The 20,008-nt window shown below is 44.6% G+C and overlaps 1 protein-coding gene across 2 annotated transcripts in view; it reads right to left on the bottom strand.

Annotated features, from left to right (window-relative positions):
* Positions 1 to 20,008, bottom strand: part of LOC147436704 (uncharacterized) — a 124,129-nt gene that overhangs the window by 49,831 nt on the left and 54,290 nt on the right. For both annotated transcript variants that reach the window (XM_086486151.1, XM_086486152.1), the window contains exon 2: positions 9,991 to 10,058. In XM_086486151.1, coding sequence (XP_086342277.1) covers positions 9,991 to 10,047 — 57 coding nt within the window. In that variant the 5' untranslated portion in view covers positions 10,048 to 10,058. The remainder of the gene's footprint in view (positions 1 to 9,990; positions 10,059 to 20,008) is intronic.

Below are 20,008 nucleotides of genomic sequence, written 5' to 3'. Positions count from 1 at the left end.
CTCAGCCTTCAGCGCTTGTGAAGCCCAGCAAGGTCAGCGTTTTTAACACCAGCAACTTAGCGTTTTTAGCAGCCCCATACCAGCGTTTTTGTAGCAGCAATACAGCCAGCCCTTCAGCATTTTTGCAGCTGCGATCTCAGCCCTAGGACAGCGTTTTTCATCAGGCTAATTCAGCAAGGATGAGGAAGGCAGCATATCAGCGTTTTACAGGTAGCACGGCAGCGTTTTTGCACATGCTGTCCAGCGTTTTCAAGCCACAAGAAGCAGTGTTTTCAGTCATAGAGAGCAGCGTTTTGCAACAGCGACAAGAACCAGTTCAAGCATTCAGTTTTCAGCCATAGTCTCGTCCTCGTCGTCCACACCGTCACCCTCGACTTAGCCCATTAGATTCGCATCAGCATCTTGTATCAGATTGTGCAATCAATAGTAGACCACTCTCGCCATCGAGAGTGGGGCCCTTGGAGGAGGGTTTGACAACTTCCCGGTGTCGTATTCTCTTCTCTCTCTATCTCTCAGTTTCATGCACCTTCACTCACAGTGTCCCTTCACTTTGTTTGTGTCCATTGCACTCTCTCATAAAAGAACGGAACGCTCTCCCTTCCATAAGTAAAAGGAATTCTTGAGCACAGTTCAGAGCATTCATCTGGAGGGAAGTTCAACATTCACTTCCGCTGTACCTTACATTGGTATCAGAGCTTTGGCAGTGTTCTGTATCACTCAAGGAAAGAACCACATAATTTTTTTTGCTTGTTGCGGTCGCACGTAACCCAAGACCTCTTGGGCGTGGCGATTCCTAATCGTGTTTTGTTGAAGAGTGACAGGAATCCCAAGAAAGAAGGGCTTGTTCAGCCTCCCCTTGTGTCTCTTTTCACTCATTGAGAGCGGACCGTGCACTTAGGGGCCGGCCAATCGACGTGAGGTGGGAAAAAGCAACCTTGGTGTGAGCGCAAGGCCGCCAAGGGGTGCGCCCGCGGAAAAGAGCAAAACTCTGGTGAAGAGAAGATCCTTCTCTAACACAGATTGCAAGCGAAAGAAGATCCTCAAGAACCTCAAAGAACCTCAAGAACTCAAGACCCCCAAGAACCCAAGAACCCGACCCACAAGAACCCAATTTCCTCATGAACTTAAGAACCAAGATAGCAGTGTATGGTCATTACCTGAAGCGGAATGGATACTTCGCATGGAGGTGGTTAGCATGGGAGTGGCGAAGAAGAGTTTTCCCCACCAGGAGGTTTTCCCGACCCTCCCACTTCCCCATCTACGCAACGGATTGTACCAAATCCTATGGAGGCGATGGTAAAGTCGATGATAGAGATGATGGCACAACAACAAGAAACGAATCGCGTTGCGATGGCACAACTAGAAAGAAAAGCAGAACGACAGGAAGCCTTGGAGTGTGAACGCCAAGACAGACAAGAAACCTTGGAGAGTGAACGCCAACTCTGACAAGACACCTTTGAGCATGAGCGTGATCAAGCGCGCTTGGCGGGCTGAAGAACGACAGGCAGAGCGTGCGGCACAGAGTGAACAGCGCATGCAAGAGTTTGTACGACATGTTCTCGCCTCGAAGTCCGAGCCAGCCAAAGATGTTGGTAGTTCCTCAAGTGACTCAAGCAGAGATTCGCACTTCAACAACCCAGTCACAGAGAAGATCCAGTTCAGTAAGTATGATGGTAAGATGGATGCTACGGTTATTCATTCTGGGTTGCATGAATTTAATCCTTATTTTGCGACAACTAAGAAGACAGAAAATAGCAAGGTTTTGACGGCAACTATATACCTTGCCGATGATGCCATCAATTGGTACCACGCATGGCAAGAGACACAGTTAGCCGCGAACCTAGAGGAAGCCGACGAATTCACGCCCCTTTCCTTCAATTGGGCCGATTTCCAAGACAAGCTCAAGGCGCGGTTTATGCCACCTTAGTACCTCGCATGATTGAAGGACGATTGGCGCGGTCTCAAGCAAAATGGTATGCCAGTTATGTCTTTCTCTAATCTTGTTTTACAGCTCGGCACTCAATTACGCAAATCGGATGCAGAGCACAAGGAGGCATTCCTTTATGGATTGGACGAGTATATCAAGTATGATGTCGAGGTGCTCGATCCAATCGATCTCAACAAGGCAGTAGCGATTGCTCTCGCGCAGGAGATGAAGCACAACAAGGAAAAGCCCAAGGAAAACAAGACTTCCACAAGTACCTCTCAGACTTCTCAGACTTCTCAGAACCTTCAGAACGGTAAGAACGGTAACAATTCTAACCAATCTTCCAATAGTCTCTTAGAAAATAACTCTCAAAATGAACCCAAGGGTAAAGCTAACACAATTGCTAAACCTAAGCTCACTCCAGATGAAAAGGTAGCACAAGGAATTTTAGGAGGATACATTACGTCGGAAGAGCAAAGCACTTATTCTAAGGAAGGTCATTGTTTTCATTGTCACATTAAGGGTCACATAAAAAGAACATGTCCTAAGCTTGAATCAAATGAATCTAAAGAATCCACAAAACCCACTTCCTCTGTCAATGCAATAAATGACAACACGAGTGTGCCCCAAGTTTCTCATGACCCTCCCATTGATGAGTCTCTCATTAAATGTTATGGTCATATGACGGGGCAGCGTTTTGTCATATTGTTTGACCCAAGCAGTATGCATGATGTGATCAGTCCCTCTCTTGTTGAGAGAGCCCGCCTAGAGGTTAGTCAGAAATCTCCTCTCGAGGTCTCTGGCTTCGCTCCCGGTATGGACTCTCTCATCACGAAAGAGTGCCTTGATGTGTTGTTTACTGTTCAACAAGCTTCTTTTTCTTATCAGGATGTGATATGATTTTGTGCATTCGATGGTTTCGTGAGCATAACCCTCTCATTGATTGGGCGGAAAATACGTTCACTTTCAATGCCAAAATTGACTCTCCCATTGTCATTCGTGGAGAGCAAGTGGTTCATTGTCCATCTCTCATTTCTAATGTGCAAGCGAAGATTGTAAGGATTCAGGAGAAGGAGACTCTCTTAGTCTCTTCTTCTCCAAAGCATGACACACAGGATTTGCATGATAATAAGCATGATAAATTCCCTGATAAGGACAAGCGTGATGATACGCATGATGATTTGCATGATCCAGATATGATTTCTCACAAGCATGATGATTTGTATGATCAAGACGTGACTGTTCACAAGGATGATGGTATAGTTGATACTTTCTCTAGTGAAGCTAACCTCATTGCAAATTCGATCAATCACGAAGAACTGATCTTGGCTTTCAAGTCTAGGTCCACAAAACCCCCACAGGAAGATTTGATCAAACACGAAGAATCGATCTTGGCTCTCGAGCCTAGGTCCAAAGAACCCTTACAGGAAGTACTATGTGTTCGAATGATTCGTTAGCACGCATTGTTCGATTGTTTCATTCGTGATCATTTCCTGTATTTCAGTCAACATCTTTATGTGATCCCTTTTCCTAGGCATGTCATATTGTACGTTGAGCACGTTTCACTCATGGATGAGCACGTATGCGGATTTCTTATGAAAAGTTGAAAAGTATGCATTCAAGGAAGTCACATTCCATGTCTCTTCCTTGGCACGACACAGTTGTAGAAAGAGCACAAGAAAGTATGAGCACCCAACATGGGCATTTCCATTGTGTTTTGCCACAGTTGATTGATTTAGATCAGTTCGACAAGATTCGCTCTCATTCTTTGCGTGTGTGTGGTGAACGGTTTGGTACTCCGTCTCTTTGTTCATCTACGTTGCATGCACAGACTTTGAGGAAGACAAGATTTTTTTCAGTCACTTTACATGAAATAGGTAAGTTCATGTTTTTGTGTTGGAAGTGGTTTCACGAATTTTCAGCCATGGAGATTCTTGAAGATGGTAGACGCATGACTCTCGACAAACATGAAGCAATGAAGGAGCCACAGAAGACTTTGTGTTGCTTTCCGAGGGGCCCAAAGAAGCAAGCGTCGCAAGTATCGCACGACCTACACATCAGAGTGGGCCGGCGAAGAGTCCTTTCCAGGATTCTGGATGTTATTGGCGATCTCCCTCGATGCCATACAGTTCGGTACCAGTACCTCACTTTGAAAAGGAGGGGATGTCATGTGACACATCCAACCCTATGTGTCCGTGGATAACCTACAGCATGACCAGGGTTCAGTCAGTCAAGTTAGTCTAGAATAGGAAGTGATCTGGCACTTTTGTGAGTCAATTCGCAGACCGTGCATGTCCAAACACTTAGATTAGATGCATATCCTCCGGTTGTACACAGCATGATCATTAACATTTCCATCAGAATCCATTAGGGTAATTTTCCAGTGCATTAGACCTATTTTCCCTATTTTTGACATTTTTCACTTATTTATTAAGTGAATTTTGTTGGGAACTAGGTAGGGCAACTTTGCTAAGATAATATATAAGCAAACCAAAGCTAGCACTATCTCGCAGAAGAAGAAGGAGAGCATCAGGCACTCAGTGCAGCAGGCCTCTAGAGAACCTTCTCAAGCAAGATAAGAACCACCCCTCAGCCTAGCGTTTTCCCTCACCTCAGCCCTTCAGCGTTTTCAGCCTTGGCAACCTCAGCCTTCAGCGCTTGTGAAGCCCAGCAAGATCAGCGTTTTTAACACCACCAACTTAGCGTTTTTAGCAGCCTCAGACCAGCGTTTTTGTAGCAGCAATACAGCCAGCCCTTCAGCGATTTTGCAGCTGCGATCTCAACCCTAGGACAGCGTTTTTCATCAGGCTAATTCAGCAAGGATAAAGAAGGCAGCATATCAACGTTTTACAGGTAGCACGGCAGCGTTTTTGCACATGCTGTCCAGCGTTTTCAAGCCACAAGAAGCAGCGTTTTCAGCCATAGAGAGCAACGTTTTGCAACGGCGACAAGAACCAGTTCAAGCACTCAATTTTCATCCATAGTCTCGTCCTCGTCGTCCACACCGTCGGCCTCGACTTAGCCCATTAGATTCTCATCAGCATCTTGTATCAGATTGTGCAATCAATAATAGACCACTCTCACCATCGAGAGTGGGGCCCTTGGAGGAGGGTTTGACAACTTCCCGGTGTCGTATTCTCTTCTTTCTCTATCTCTCAGTTTCATGCACCTTCACTTACAGTGTCCATTCACTTTGTTTGTGTCCATTGCACTCTCTCATAAAAGAACGGAAGGCTCTCCCTTCCATAAGTAAAAGGAATCCTTGAGCACAGTTCGGAGCACTCATCTTGAGCAAAGTTCAACATTCACTTCTGCTGCACCTTACAAGCCCGTATGAATATCCCTACTATCCACATCCGGGGTTTGCACCGAACCAACCAAAAGATTTCAAGAATGGCAGCACAACAGTAAAATTTTTCACTTTTTCTCGAGTGAACAATCAGAAGAAAGCCTTGCAGTTTCTCCAACAATTCGACGATATCTCGAGTTATGGGATTTCTCAAAGATAATGCTATGCAATGGTGGAGTTCAATCATGGCCCAACTGCATGCTCCAAGGACTTGGCAAGCTTTCAAGACTATTTTTGCACAAAGTTATATGACCTCCCTGTTTGAAGTCCAAATTATGTTAGGACGGGGAAACTTGAAAATGCTTGCCATGAAGACTATGAAAGATAACAACCAAAGTTTTCTCAACGTCTACCTTCCGTTGTCTTTCTTCAAGTTGATTCCCTTGAAGGACCAATGCGAGCGATATACCATTGGATTGCCATCGCCCTTACAGGAACACTGTCTATCTAAACAAATATCGACAATGCAAGAGCTTATGGACCATACCACAATCGGCTACGAGCTTATGAAAGGGAAGCTAGAGTTTACCACAGAAGAAAGGTAAAACAAATCAGAACTCTCAGCAACAAAGAACAAATCCCCAAGAATCAAGTGAAAATCAACCTCGAAGGCCTCATTTGACACAGCGTTACGAGAAACCCTATTATAAGAAGGCCGATGCTTTGAATGTTTTCAGACATGGCATACTTACAATTCATGTCCTCAAAGAGCCGAGATATCCTCAGAGCAACCTCCAGCTCCAAGAGCAGATAGACCAACACTACCACCTCCGCTAAGAGAGCTAGACTTGCCATTGAAGTTGTACCTGATATTTATGGCATTAATCTTGAAAGTTCAAATGAATTGTGCAGAGCTTATGGAGAAATAAACAACTTGAAAGCCCTTATTTTCTTTGATCTAGGAGCTATTGAGAATTTCATCCATCCCAACTTCCTCAAGCAAATGAATTTTGACTATGATTTAGAGGGTGGAGAACTTGAAGCTCAGCTAGCCACTAGACAAACTCAATAGGTGGTACTGCTCATTGGTGCTCTTCCGATGACCATCCAGGGATACCAAGGAAAAGCATATTTCAACATCATGAAGTTGGGCAATTGCGACGCTCTCTTGGGCATGCCTTGGCACGACAAGAATGACGCAACACTCCAGATCTGGAACCGAACGATTACCTTGATACAGAAGGAAAGGCGAGTCGTCTTCGAAGTTTGATTGCCAGAACAAAACCCTGAATGAATTTTCTAATTCCTTCGTGTTCAGATACCTTTTGAGCTTCGTTTAAGAAAGTACTGTTTGAAACTTGTTTGAAATGGATTGTATCTGTTTTAAACCTATCTTGGTGCCAATTTGAGAATTGCTTGACTCTAGTTTGAATACTGGTTTCAATGATTTTCCATTTACTCTCGGGCCGAGAACTGAAGAGAGGATTTGATGTTTGAGAATGTCTGAAACCTCGAAACAACGTAGACCGGGTGTCTGGGGAGCGTTTTGTTGTATGTTGGAAAACCTCTAAACCATGTAGACCGGGTGTCTGGGGAGCATTTAGTTGTATGCTCAAAACCTCCAAGCGACGCAAGCTGCGGTCTGGGAAATTTGGTTGTATCGGTCCTCTAAGCTCATAACCCGGACCTTTTTAGGTGCATTGTGATGTGTCAACCACTGAATATTTTCTAATTGGGTGAGATTGCCTGGGTATGCAATTTTAGTGCATCAAGACACCCGTTATAGATCGGCCTGGTCTGGGTGTGATGGCTAATTTTGCTACGCCAGAATAACAAGAGCTCCGATATGGAATGAGAAAACTGAATGCTTTTTTCAAGAAGGGGGGATGTCACAAACTGCTGACGTGTCAAGCCACTGAAGATCGGATTGGGTTAGGGCTCCCCGAGCCTTAACTTGCAGATCCCGGTCGAGAGGCCTAAACCCCAAAAGCAGCAACATAAGAAGTTCTCACCAACTTATAGTTCCTTGCCTAGTGGTCCAATGATTAAAAAGTCTTCCCAACTTATGACACCCAATCCGATGGGGCCTAAGGCCATTAAAAATAAAGCGCACAGACACACTCAAGACTTGCGTAGCAAATGGATGGCGTGACAGGCAGCAGTACGAACACCCACTTTTTACGTAGCGAGGAGGCGAAGATATAGGAAACCGAACGCGAGAACTAAAGAAAAGAATGAAGAATTGGGTAAATGTTTGACGGGGAAGTTTGCCAGAGCAGAGAACAAACGTCAACTGCAGGTTGACACGTGTGTGAAAATATTGATCAAGTACTCCAGAGACCCAAAATATGTGAAGTATGTAAAGACTTATCCGATGGATGAGATTCATGCGAGATGGCATGATGCCTTTGAGGTTGACTTTCACAAGATTCCCGGGGATTTGTGCGTTGTTGCCGAGAATTCTAATTGCTTACTAGAAAATGTTATGTAGTAAACTCGAGCTTCCCTTTCATAAGCTTGTAGCCGACCGCGGCATGGTCCATAAGCCCTTGCATTGTCGATACTTGTTTAGACAGAAAGTGTTCCTATAAAGGTGATGGCAATCCAATGGTATATCACTCGCATTGGTCCTCCAAGGGAATCAACTTAAAGAAAGACATCAAAAAGTAGACGTCAAGAAACCTTTGGTTGTAGTCTTCCTTGTCTTCGTGGCAAGCATTTTCAAGTTGCCCCATTTTGACAGAATCTGGACTTCAAGCAAAGAGGTCATATAACTTCGTGCAAAAATTGTCTTGAAAGCTTGCCAAGTCCTTGGAGCATGCGGTTGTGTCGCAATTGAACTCCAACACTGCATAGCATTATCCTTGAGAGATCCCGCAGCTCGATAAATTTTTTATTCTTCCGTCTAGTTCCCCAACGCATAGATATTGTCGAATTGTTGGAGGAATTGCAAGGCTTTCTTTCGGTCTTTCACTACACAAAAGGTGAAAAATTTGACTGTCAGCCGCCATCCTGGAAATCCTTTGGTTGGTTAGGCGCAAATCTCGGATATGGATAGTAAGGATATCCATACAACCTCCAACCATTTGTACCCAGGTGGTGGTGGTGGTGGGGTGGTAGCAGAGGCCACTGCACTGGATTAGGGTCAGATGGTTGCACCATGTTCCTAAAGACTCCCCCAATTGGAACAAATGCCTGAAAAGGTCGCCAGCTAGAAGCTCTTGTACTTTCTGGTATCGGAGGAGGTGGTACTACCTCGGGCATTAGAGGCGGTAACATGTAGTTTAGAAATTGTTGGAAACTTTGCAAGGTCGGAAGATTTTACTGAGGATGCTACGAAAGTATGTCGTGAAGCTCGTCGAGAAGAAACTACAGGTACTTTGCTCAATCCATTAACGTAATTGTGCTCTGTCTGTTCTTGGTAGGACCGGTATGCTTTCAGAAAAGCACACGATTGAAGCTCTCATACCGCTAAAATGGACGAGGCACCATGTGCCAACCAAAAAGAACAGACGGAACAAACTTTTAAGCACTTCAAACCAACTGAAGAGAAAGAGATACAACACATGAGACATGGAGTGACGGAATTCCACCCCAAGAGATCATTGGCCCAAAACCCTAGCGCCCCTTTTGATATTTCTTTATATTGCTTCAACTCAGTACAATGGCGGTGGCTCTGCTCTACATCTGTTGAATGCCACACAGAGAGCCCACCCTTCATACTCTAGGCCCATCCAAACGTAGTTTATAGGAAAAGCATTTAACTCAAAAGCATCTGGTCTAAAAGCTGCCAGCGTAAATCCAGGATTCCGTACAACTGCCACGTAGCAGCCAGCAGCGCAAAATGTGGAAACATCTGTACAATCTACCATGTCAGCAAGTCAGCGCAAAAATCAGGTGATCTGTACAACTGTGCCACGTCATCATATTTTACGCAAATCTTTTGTGTGTGTGTGCTTGCTTTATTCTAATGGCTCCGGCCCCATCAGACGGGGTGCCATAAGTTGGGAAGACCTTTCAACTTTGGCCACTCGACGAGGATCAGTAAGTTGGTGATAACTTCTTCTTCTGCTGCTGGCAGGTTCTTACATATTGAAGGTGTATATAAGCAAACTTTTGATGCCAAAGGAGAGTGTCATGTTGGTTGCATAATGAAAGACTCACTAGCAGCTCCCCTCATGCTGCAATAATCAGATAATTGTGTTGATTTGACTTCATGGAAAGGGAAAGGACGATGGACATTGTAAAAGTAGGCGCACATGGTGAGCAGACAATTTGCATGCCCCACATTGAGCATGTTCCAGATGGAAAGGTTCTTACATATTGAAGGCGTACATAAGCAAACTTTTGATGCCAACGAAGTGTCAGATTTTGGTTGCACAATAAAAGACTCACTAGCAGCTCCCCCTCAGGTTTCCTATCCAATCTACTTTTACAATGCCCGTCCTTTCCCTTTCCATGAAGCCAAATCAACACCATTATGTAGGCGCCCATGGTGAGCAGACAATTTGCATGCCCCACATAACGCATGTTCCAGATGGACTAAAGTGATGCACCACAAAGAGTTGCCATGGCTTATAATATTTGATACAAAGGCAAACATGTTCAATCAGTATCTAACATTACTATTAATAGCATCAATGTCCATGAATATAAACTTATCTATAAACATGTTGAGATAAGTTTTTGACATTAGTACAGAAGCAAAACAAAAAGATAAAGTTGATAACAACAGAAACTGATCAGTAAACATCCAGCTAAAAGAGTGCGTTACATGTTGCAATTCCAATTTTGCTTCTTCCCGTGAAATAACTCGCAAGCCACTCAGCATGCTTTGGAAACCTGTCCAGGCAACCAATAAAAAGGTGAAAATGTAGACACGTAGAGCAATTGTGGAAGAACAACCCACAAGAATAAGTAATGGTAAGGAAAAATCTCTGCACACACATGAGAGGGACACAGAGAGGAGGAAAATGTTATTGTCCCAAAGGGGCCAGGGCACCAAAATAAGTTCCATGGGACCCAAGCAGGTAAATAAGAAAGGGAAATCGTCTCTGCAAGTTAAAGTGGAGAGAAAAAGTAACAGAAGATCAAACTACCATCTGCATGCTGTGACTCAAGCTTCTTCCTCCATTTGATGGACAAAGCCCACAAAACAGACACATTGGCTGCAACCAAAACATCCCACAACTCACAAACAAGTTTGGCCCTCGATAAGCGTCACAAAATGGGTGCAAGATGCCTACATAGCATGGGCGTCCTGTAGGTCAATTATTGCTATGCAAATCCATCCTCAGACAGAATTGGACCCCAATAGAAGAAAGAGACAAGCATGGCCATGGCTTGTTTCCTCTTCCTTAACCACTTTTGCCTTCATGTCACTTGGGGAGTCTGTACATAATTCTTACTGGGGTTCAGTTCATCGTTTCTTGAATGGCCAAGACTTGTACTGTTAGCTTCCTTCCAAAGGAGCATTAATTCAAAGGCATGGTCACAAAGAATTGAAGCATATGACCCATCTTCATTATAAGCCATATACACACCCTTGCTTAACAAGGAGAAGCAGATTGCAGAGCAAGCAGGAAAAGCAACAAAGGCATTCACAGGAGGGTTAGGCATAGGAAAGAGAGCTTCACGAAATGACAATCCTTTATGGGTTTATTGTTTTTGATAATGTTCCTTTTCCCTTGAGTGTATGAGACCAAAAGGTTACATCCATGTGAGACTCTAGTAAAATGTCTAAGGAACATAAAAATAAAAATAAATGAGGGTACCTAGAGTGAGTAGGTATGTAAGCCTACTCTACATTCTCATCATTATCATCAACATCACATAATGCATCATCGCAAAACATATGGGGAGGGGCACAATCACATCAAGGCTAATGAGGTGTACAATGGAGAAAGTATACAAAGGTTATTATCCCATTGAACTCTCTCATGGATCTCTGTAGAATGGCGTAAATGTCCTCCATAGTCAACTCTCGAGAAACTGGGTGGGTTGGGGGGTGGGGGGCCTCGATGTTGCTCAATAATGCCCCGTAGCCTCCGCCAATGTAGACCTTGTCGATGATGTGAGGATCCTCACGCTTCGTGAGCGGCCAACTTGGATGGTCCGATCAAGAAGGATGCCCCAATGAGGGTGAGACGTGGTAACTTGTGGTGGGCTATCGCAACTAGCACCTCTGTAAAAGTAGTGTATATGTGACTGCCAATGTGTGATGTCTCCCAAAGCCACCTCTCCCTGTAGCCGGGCTCTCGTCTCTCGGCACTCATCATGATGCCAACTATTCTCAGGCATGCTCCCAATAAGCAAAGTAGGGAAAAGTTGTGGCTGCCGCTGTGTGTGTCATCTCTATCAATATCCAAGTGAGCTCTTACAAGGGTCTATGTGGTTCTCCCCTACTAGAAGACTATATGGCTGTGCTGTATACACTCCATCTCTCTCTCTCTGCAAAAGCGGTATCCCGGATCGCGATGTGTTGCATGATGAAGGCCACTAACAAATCTACTGCAAAAGAAATATGAGCATGATCTACATACACTCCAACAGGTCAGGGAAATATAAGTGATGTGGGAGCCAAAACATAATCCACAATGCTAGCACCAACGCTTTGTATTGCTGATTATTTACAAAAATCAGAGAATACTCTCTATTTTGCTGATTTTTTAATGAAATTCAGCAAATTTGTGATTGTTTTGTTTTTTTCTTGGCATGTACTCTTGTAGACACGGGGTAGGGGAAGTGACCATCTATAGGCTCATGGTAGGAGATGTGAAATCAATGATTGGATGGATATGCATCACAAGTGCAAGGGTCATATGAGCTACCACAAGAAGCATGTGGCTATCGCAAGTGTATAGCATGTGTTTTAGGGAATTAGTAGCATGTGTGAGGCTTATTGGTTTCATACAAAAAATATGACTATGCACATACATGGTGCATGCTTGGGCCTAAGGGTTTGTTCTCACCGTGAGTGTAAGCTACAGTCTTACCTCAACAAACGCCCGTGTAAGAAGCTTACACAATAGAGCATGGATTCTAATCACGGAGTTTAATATAGGTTACATCGGCTAACTACATAGGGCTCATAAAGATTGAATCTGATGCAAGAAAAAATAGTGAAGGTCTTACCTCCAAACTATATGGTTTGAAACAGTGTCTAAAAACTTCCAGATGTAAGTAATCACTTTCTTTAGGAAACTATGGGCTTCATCTCCTATGCATTAACTTCCTTGCTCTTGGGAATCTGCAAGATTTTGATGATGTGCACATGTGAGTGCACATTCTTTGATCCGTGCTTTTACCAAAATATATTGGCAACGTCTATAACCCCTTATAATCTCGAGATTTAGGTATGGCATGCATGGCACAAATTTGTAGAAGCTTTGGTAACTCGAATTATTTACATACATTACAATTTTCACCAAAAGCTTGAATGCTTGAGTTCGTAGAATACTTGAACACTCGATGCGCTTAAAGCCTCTTTGATAATTTTGGAGTGTGGGATAATTGGAGCATATTAGCTAAAATAGTGCATACACATTAGCTTTGACAAGAAAATAATTAGTTATGTTGCCCCGTGGCAAAAGAAAATGATTGAATCTTTAAAAGGTATTTTTCCCTTTGAATGGCTGGAAAAAAATTCTGAAAAAATGGGTGAGCTCAAATTCTTGATGCGCGTCCAAAAGAGAGCATGTGCTGCTCTGCTGGATGATCTGCTATTAGTGTGAAGAGGGCTTTGTGGAGTAAACAGTGGAAAGTACCTCTTGTAGCTCCACTATGGTGGGAACAACAACTTAAAGAAAAATAAACTCCATAAAAAAAATTCCAATCAATGCGAGTTTGCAGGCAACGCTTCTTCGACTTCGGGTGATGAGGAGCCTTGAATAGCTGTAGAGCGTGGGCCATATGGCGGGAGCAGTGCCGAGCCCATGGCAAATGATTCTGAGAGAGGGTTCTCAACGCCAAGGCAAGGAGCCTACGAGATGACGAAGAGACCTACAGCAACGTAGTAGGTAAGAGTTGTAGCCGGCTACAACTCATGTTCGGGCCGGGGTGGTGAGCACATGGGCCACATAAGCATGAGCGTTGATAAAGCAACTGATGACATGGTAGGGTTGCTTCAAGAAAATGGTAAATTGGCGATGGTGTTTGTCACAAACAAGAGCGCATACCCCTCCCTTCTAAATCTTACACTCGATCGTCAATTCCTTCCCGTGCAGAAAATTCCGAGAGAGAAGCTCTCAATTCCTTTTTCCGTCTATACTCGGAGCGTGAAACTCCGCAAACCGTTCCGGATTCCGGAAAGAGCGTAGGCAGAGGCCCCCTTGCTCTTCCTCTGTTATGGAGTACCTACAAAAAGCACAAATGCGAAACGACAACTCGTAGAGAGTATCCACAATCTTTACTTGTCACTCCAAGTGCGGAAAAACGACATTGGCTCGATGGTTTCACGTGATAAAATTTCAGATTCTCCGTGGCTGAGTCCCTCATTGCTAGCGCTCGCATAATTGGGAGCAAGAGAGAAAGCACTAGTTGAATTTATAGGCTGTTGGGGGTGCCAAGAATAGCTGGCTGTCCCCAACAATAGCCGACCCTAAAGCACTGGAATACAAGGAGGGGTTAGCATGGAGCTGGCAGAAAATTTGTGTCACGTGACACATCCCAACCCTATGTGTCCGTGGACAAGCTACACCACAACAGGGTTCAGTCAGTCCAGTCAAGTATTAGATTAGCAGTGATCTGGCACTTTTGTGAGTCTATTCGTAGACCGTGCATGCCCAGTCACTTAGCTTAGATGCATATCCTCCGGTTGCACACAGCATGATCATCGGAATTCCCATCAGAATCCATTAACATCATTTAGGGGAATTTTCCAGTGCATTTAGCCTATTTTCCTATTTTTGGTTATTTTCACTTATTATTTTTAAGTGACTTTCCAACAAAAGTAGATAGGGCAATTCTGCTAAGTTAATATATAAGCAAACCCAAGTTAGCACTTTCTGGCAGAAGAGGCAGCAGGAGCTTCCCGCTCAACAGGCAACTTCTCAGTAGTACCCCCCCTCATGACCCCCTAGCGTTTTTCAAGCAGATACCATCGCCATCCTTCCCTCATCCTTGGCGTTTCCTACCACAGCAGATCCCCAGCATCAAGTCCCATTCCCTGGCCTTTCCATCTCCAGTAGCCATCGCCATAAACCTCCAGTGCTTGGCGTTTTCAGCCCTTACCGGCAGCACCATCAGGTTTCTACTAACGCTAGCCACCCATTGCAGATTCCCAGCGATTTCAGCCCCTTACCGGCAGCACCATCAGGTTTCTACTAACGCTAGCCACCCATTGCAGATTCCCAGCGATTTCATCAGATCATCCTCGCATGCATCAGGCACTTCAGCTTTTTTGCTTTGCAACATCAGATCAGCCTAGCGTTTTTGGCTAGCAGCAGGATCCATCAGCGTTTTTGGTTTTCAGCCCTAATCTACCGCAGATACACAGCATTTTCAGCCTATGACACAGTAGAAGATCAGCCCCAAGTTGGTGGCAGATGTTCCCCCATTTTCAGCCATAAAAACGCCAGCAGCACTTGCAGATCTCAGCGTTTTTCAGCCAACGATCTCAGCAGCAAAAACGCAGATTTTCAGCCTTGACAAAATGCAGATGAACAGTAGCAGATACATCCCAGATTAGTTGCAGAAGTTCCCCCATCTTTAGCCCAAGAAAACGCAGCCAAAACAGTCATTTTCAGCCACCGAAACAGTCCCAAAATTCAGCGATTAGAAGATCTCAGATTTCAGCCATCAAGTCGTCGTCGTCAACACCGTCGTCGTCATCGGCATAGTCCCATTGCATCAGTCCATTGCATTCGCATTGTACACCTTTGTGCAATCAAAGTAGACCACTCTTGCCGACGAGAGTGGGGCCTTCGGAGGAGGGTTTTACAACCTCTCGGGTGTCGTATCTCTTCTCTCTCCTTCTCTCAGTCTCACTCACTTGCACGCACAATATCCACTCACTTTGTTCATGATCATAGCATTCTCCATAAGACGGAAAGCTCTCTTTCCCTAAGAACTAAAAGGAACCTTGAGCAATAAAGATCACTAATCTTGAGAAAATACAACATTCATTCCGTTGCACCTTACATTGGTATCAGAGCTTTGGAAGTGTTCTGCATTACTCAAGGAAAGAACCACAAGAACCACAAGATTCTTTTTGCTTGTTGCGGTCGCACGAACCCAAGTTTACTTGGGCGTGGCGATTCCTAATCGTGTTTTGTTGAAGAGTAACAGGAATCCCAAGAAAGAAGGGCTTGTCCAACCTCCCCTTGTGTCTCTTTTCACTCATTGAGAGCGGACCGTGCACTTAGCAGCCAGCCAATCAACGTGAGGTGGAAAAAAGCAACCTTGGTGTGAGCGCAAGGCCGCCAAGGGGTGCGCCTGCAAAAAAGAGTAGAACTCAGGTGAAGAGAAGATCCTTCTCCAACGCGATTTGCAAGCGAAACAACACCTCAAGAACCTCAAGACCCTCAAGAACCCAAGAACCCAAGAACGAAGACCCTCAAGAACCCAAGTTCCTCGTGAGCTTAAGACCCCAAGATTATAGTGCATGGTTGTCACCCAAAGCGGAATGGATACTTCGCATACAGGTGATGAGCATGAGAGAGGCGACGAAGACTCGTCCCCACCCGGATATGATTTCTTCAACCCTCCCCCTTCGCCATCTACGCCACCAAGTGCACCAAATCCTATGGAGGAAATGCTCAAGCAGATGATGGCCATGATGGATAGACAAGAAGCAAATCGCCTTGCTCAGGAACGTGAGCGTCTTGCTCTTGCCACAAAACAAGAAGAAAATCGACTTGCTTTCGAACGCGAGCGCGATGAACGAGAAGCTCAAAGGGAGATTCGAAATCAAGAATTTATTTCCCACATGCTAGCCTCGAAGACCGAACCACCCAAAGATCGTGGGAGTTCGTCAAGTGGCGCAAGCCATGACGCGGATTCCAACCATCCAGTCATAGAAAAGTTGACTTTCAGTAAGTATGACGGTAAGATGGATGCTACTGTTATTCATTCTTGGTCGCATCAATTTAATGCTTATTTTGCGACAACTAAGAAAACAGGAAATAGCAAAGTTTTGACGACAGCTATGTACCTTGCCGGTGATGCCATCAATTGGTACCACGAATGGCAAGAGGCACAGCTAGCCACGCACCTAGAGGCAGCCGACGATTTCACGCCCCTCTCTTTTAGCTCAAGGCGCGGTTTATGCCACCTCAGTACCTTGCACGATTGAAGGACGATTGACACGCTCTCAAGCAAAATGGTATGCCGGTTATGTCTTTTTCTAATCGTGTTTTGCAGCTAGGTACCCAATTACGCATGTCGGATGATGAGCGCAAAGAGGCTTTTCTCTTTGGATTGGACGAGTATATCAAGTACGATGTCGAGGTATTCGATCCAATCGATCTCAACAAGGCGGTAGCGATTGCTCTCGCACAGGAGATGAAGCACAACAAGGGAAAGCCTAAGGAGAACAAGACTTGCACAAGTACCTCGCAAACTTCTCAGAACCCTCAGAACGGTAAGAATGGTAAGAATGATAACTCTTCTAACCAATCTACCAACAGTATCTCATCAAAGAATTCTTCCAATGAACCCAAGGGTAAGGCTAATACAATTGCTAAACCTAAGCTTACTCCAGATGAAAAAGTAGCACAAGGAATTGTAGGAGGATACATCACGTCGGAAGAACAAAGCACGTATTCTAAGGAAGGTCGTTGTTTTCATTGTCACATTAAGGGTCACATAAAAAGAACATGTCCTAAGCTTGAATCGAATGAATCTAAAGAATCCACAAAACCCACTACATCTGTCAATGCAATGAATGATAACACGGTTGTGCCCAAAGTTTCTCAGGACCCTCCCATTGATGATTCTCTCATTAAATGTTATGGTCGTACGTCGGGGCACCGTTTTGTCATATTGTTCGACCCAGGTAGTATGCATGATGTGATCAGTCCCTCTCTTGTTGAGAGAGCCCGCCTCAAAGTTAGTCCGAGATTTCCTATGGAGGTCTCTGGCTTTCTTCTCGGTATGGACGCTCTCATTACAGAGGAATGCCTTGATGTGTTGTTTGCAATTCAAAAAGCTACCTTCACTAGAAGATTTGTTGTTTCTCCTCTCTCAGGATGTGATATGATTTTGGGCATTCGATGGTTTCGTGATAATAACCCTCTCATTGATTGGGAGGCTAAAACCTTCACTCTCAATGCCAAAAGCGATTCTCCCATTGTCATTCATGGAGAGGACATTGTTCCTTCTCCATCTCTCATTGCTAATATGCAGGACAAGATTGCAAGGATTCAAGATAAGGAGATTCTCTCAATCTCTTTTTCTCCACAGCGTGACACACAGGATTTGAATGATAATGATTTGCATGATGATTTGGATGAAAAAGACAAGCATGATGAATTGCATGAAGATGATGTTATTGTTCACAAGGATGATGGGTTAGTGGATGCTTTTCCTAGCGAAACTAACCTCGTTGTAGATTCGATCAATCACGAAGATCCGATCTTGGCTCTCGAGTCGAGGTCCAAAGAACCCCCACAGGACGATTCGATCATTCAGGAAGAACCTCTCGAACCTAGGTCCACAGAACCCTCACAAGAAGTATTATGTGTTCGCTTGATTGATACGCACGCATTGTTCGAGTGTTTCATTCGTGATCGTTTTCTGTATTTTAGTCAGCATCGTTATGTGATCCCTTTTCCTAGGCATGACATATTGTATATTCAGCACGTTTCACTCATAGATGAGCATGGATGTATGCGGATTTTTCATGAAAAGCTGAAAAGTATGTATGTCAGGAAGTCACATTCCATGTCTCTTCCTTGGCATGACAGTTTCCGAACCAGCACATGAAAGTATGAGCACCCCACATAGGCATGTCCCTTGGGAATTGCCACAGTTGATTGCTCTAGATCAACAAAGAAAAACTCGATCTCATTGTTTGCATGTGTTTGATGAACGGTTTAGCACTCCGTCTATTGGTTCATCTACATTGCATGCACAATCTTTGAGGAAGACAAGATTTTTTCCATTCACCTTACATGGAATAGGTATGTTCATGGTTTTGTGTTGGAAATGGTTTCAGGAGTTTTCAGCCATGGAGATTCTTGAAGAAGAAGGAAGCATGACTCTAGACGAAGTTGAAGCAAGGAAGGAGCCACAGAAGACTTTGTGGCGCTTTCGGCGCGGCCCAAAGAAGCAAGCGTTGCAGACCTTTATGAAGTTCAAGTACCGCACGACCCACACATCAGAGTGGGCCGGCGAAGAGTCCCTTCCAGGATTCCGGATGCTGTTGGCGATCTCCCTCGACGCCATTCAGTTCGGTACCAGTACCTCACTTTGAAAAGGAGGGGATGTCACGTGACACATCCCATCCCTATGTGTCCGTGGACAAGCTACACCACAGCAAGGTTTAGTCAATCCAGTCAAGTATTAGATTAGCAGTGATCTGGCACTTTTGTGAGTCTATTCGTAGACCGTGCATGCCCAGTCACTTAGCTTAGATGCATATCCTCCGGTTGCACACAGTATGATCATCAGAATTCCCTTCAGAATCCATTAACATCAGTTAGGAGAATTTTCCAGTGCATTTAGCCTATTTTCCTATTTTTGGTTATGTTCACTTATTATTTTTAAGTGACTTTCCAACAAAAGTAGGTAGGGCAATTCTGCTAAGTTAATATATAAGCAAACCCAAGTTAGCACTTTCTGGCAGAAGAGGCAGCAGGAGCTTCCCGCTCAACAGGCAACTTCTTAGCAATACCCCCCCTCATGACCCCCTAGCGTTTTTCAAGCAGATACCATCGCCATCCTTCCCTCATCCTTGGCGTTTCCTACCACAGCAGATCCCCAGCATCAAGTCCCATTCCCTGGCGTTTCCATCTCCAGTAGCCATCGCCATAAACCTCCAGTGCTTGGCATTTTCAGCCCTTACCGGCAGCACCATCAGGTTTCTACTAACGCTAGCCACCCATTGCAGATTCCCAACGATTTCATCAGATCATCCTCGCATGCATCAGGCACTTCAGCGTTTTTGCTTTGCAACATCAGATCAGCCTAGCGTTTTTGGCTAGCAGTAGGATCCATCAGCGTTTTTGGTTTTCAGCCCTAATCTACCGCAGATACACAGCATTTTCAGCCAATGACACAGTAGAAGATCAGCCCCAAGTTGGTGGCAGATGTTCCCCCATTTTCAGCCATAAAAACGCCAGCAGCACTTGCAGATCTCAGCGTTTTTCAGCCAACGATCTCAGCAGCAAAAACGCAGATTTTCAGCCTTGAAAAAACGCAGATGAACAGTAGCAGATACATCCCAGATTAGTTGCAGAAGTTCCCCCATCTTTAGCCCAAGAAAACGCAGCCAAAACAGTCATTTTCAGCCACTGAAACAGTCCCGAAATTCAGCGATTAGAAGATCTCAGATTTCAGCCATCAAGTCGTCGTCGTCACCACCGTCGTCGTCATCGGCAGAGTCCCATTGCATCAGTCCATTGCATTCGCATTGTACACCTTTGTGCAATCAAAGTAGACCACTCTCGCCGACGAGAGTGGGGCGTTCGGAGGAGGGTTTACAACCTCTCGGGTGTCGTATCTCTTCTCTCTCCTTCTCTCAGTCTCACTCACTTGCATGCACAATATCCACTCACTTAGTTCGTGATCATAGCATTCTCCATAAGACGGAAAGCTCTCTCTTTCCCTAAGAACTAAAAGGAACCTTGAGC

The sequence above is a fragment of the Adiantum capillus-veneris genome, chromosome 17, assembly GCF_014529385.1.
Source record: "Adiantum capillus-veneris isolate H3 chromosome 17, ASM1452938v2, whole genome shotgun sequence".
Taxonomy (NCBI): domain Eukaryota; kingdom Viridiplantae; phylum Streptophyta; class Polypodiopsida; order Polypodiales; family Pteridaceae; genus Adiantum; species Adiantum capillus-veneris.
This window is presented reverse-complemented; position numbering and strand designations above follow the sequence as displayed.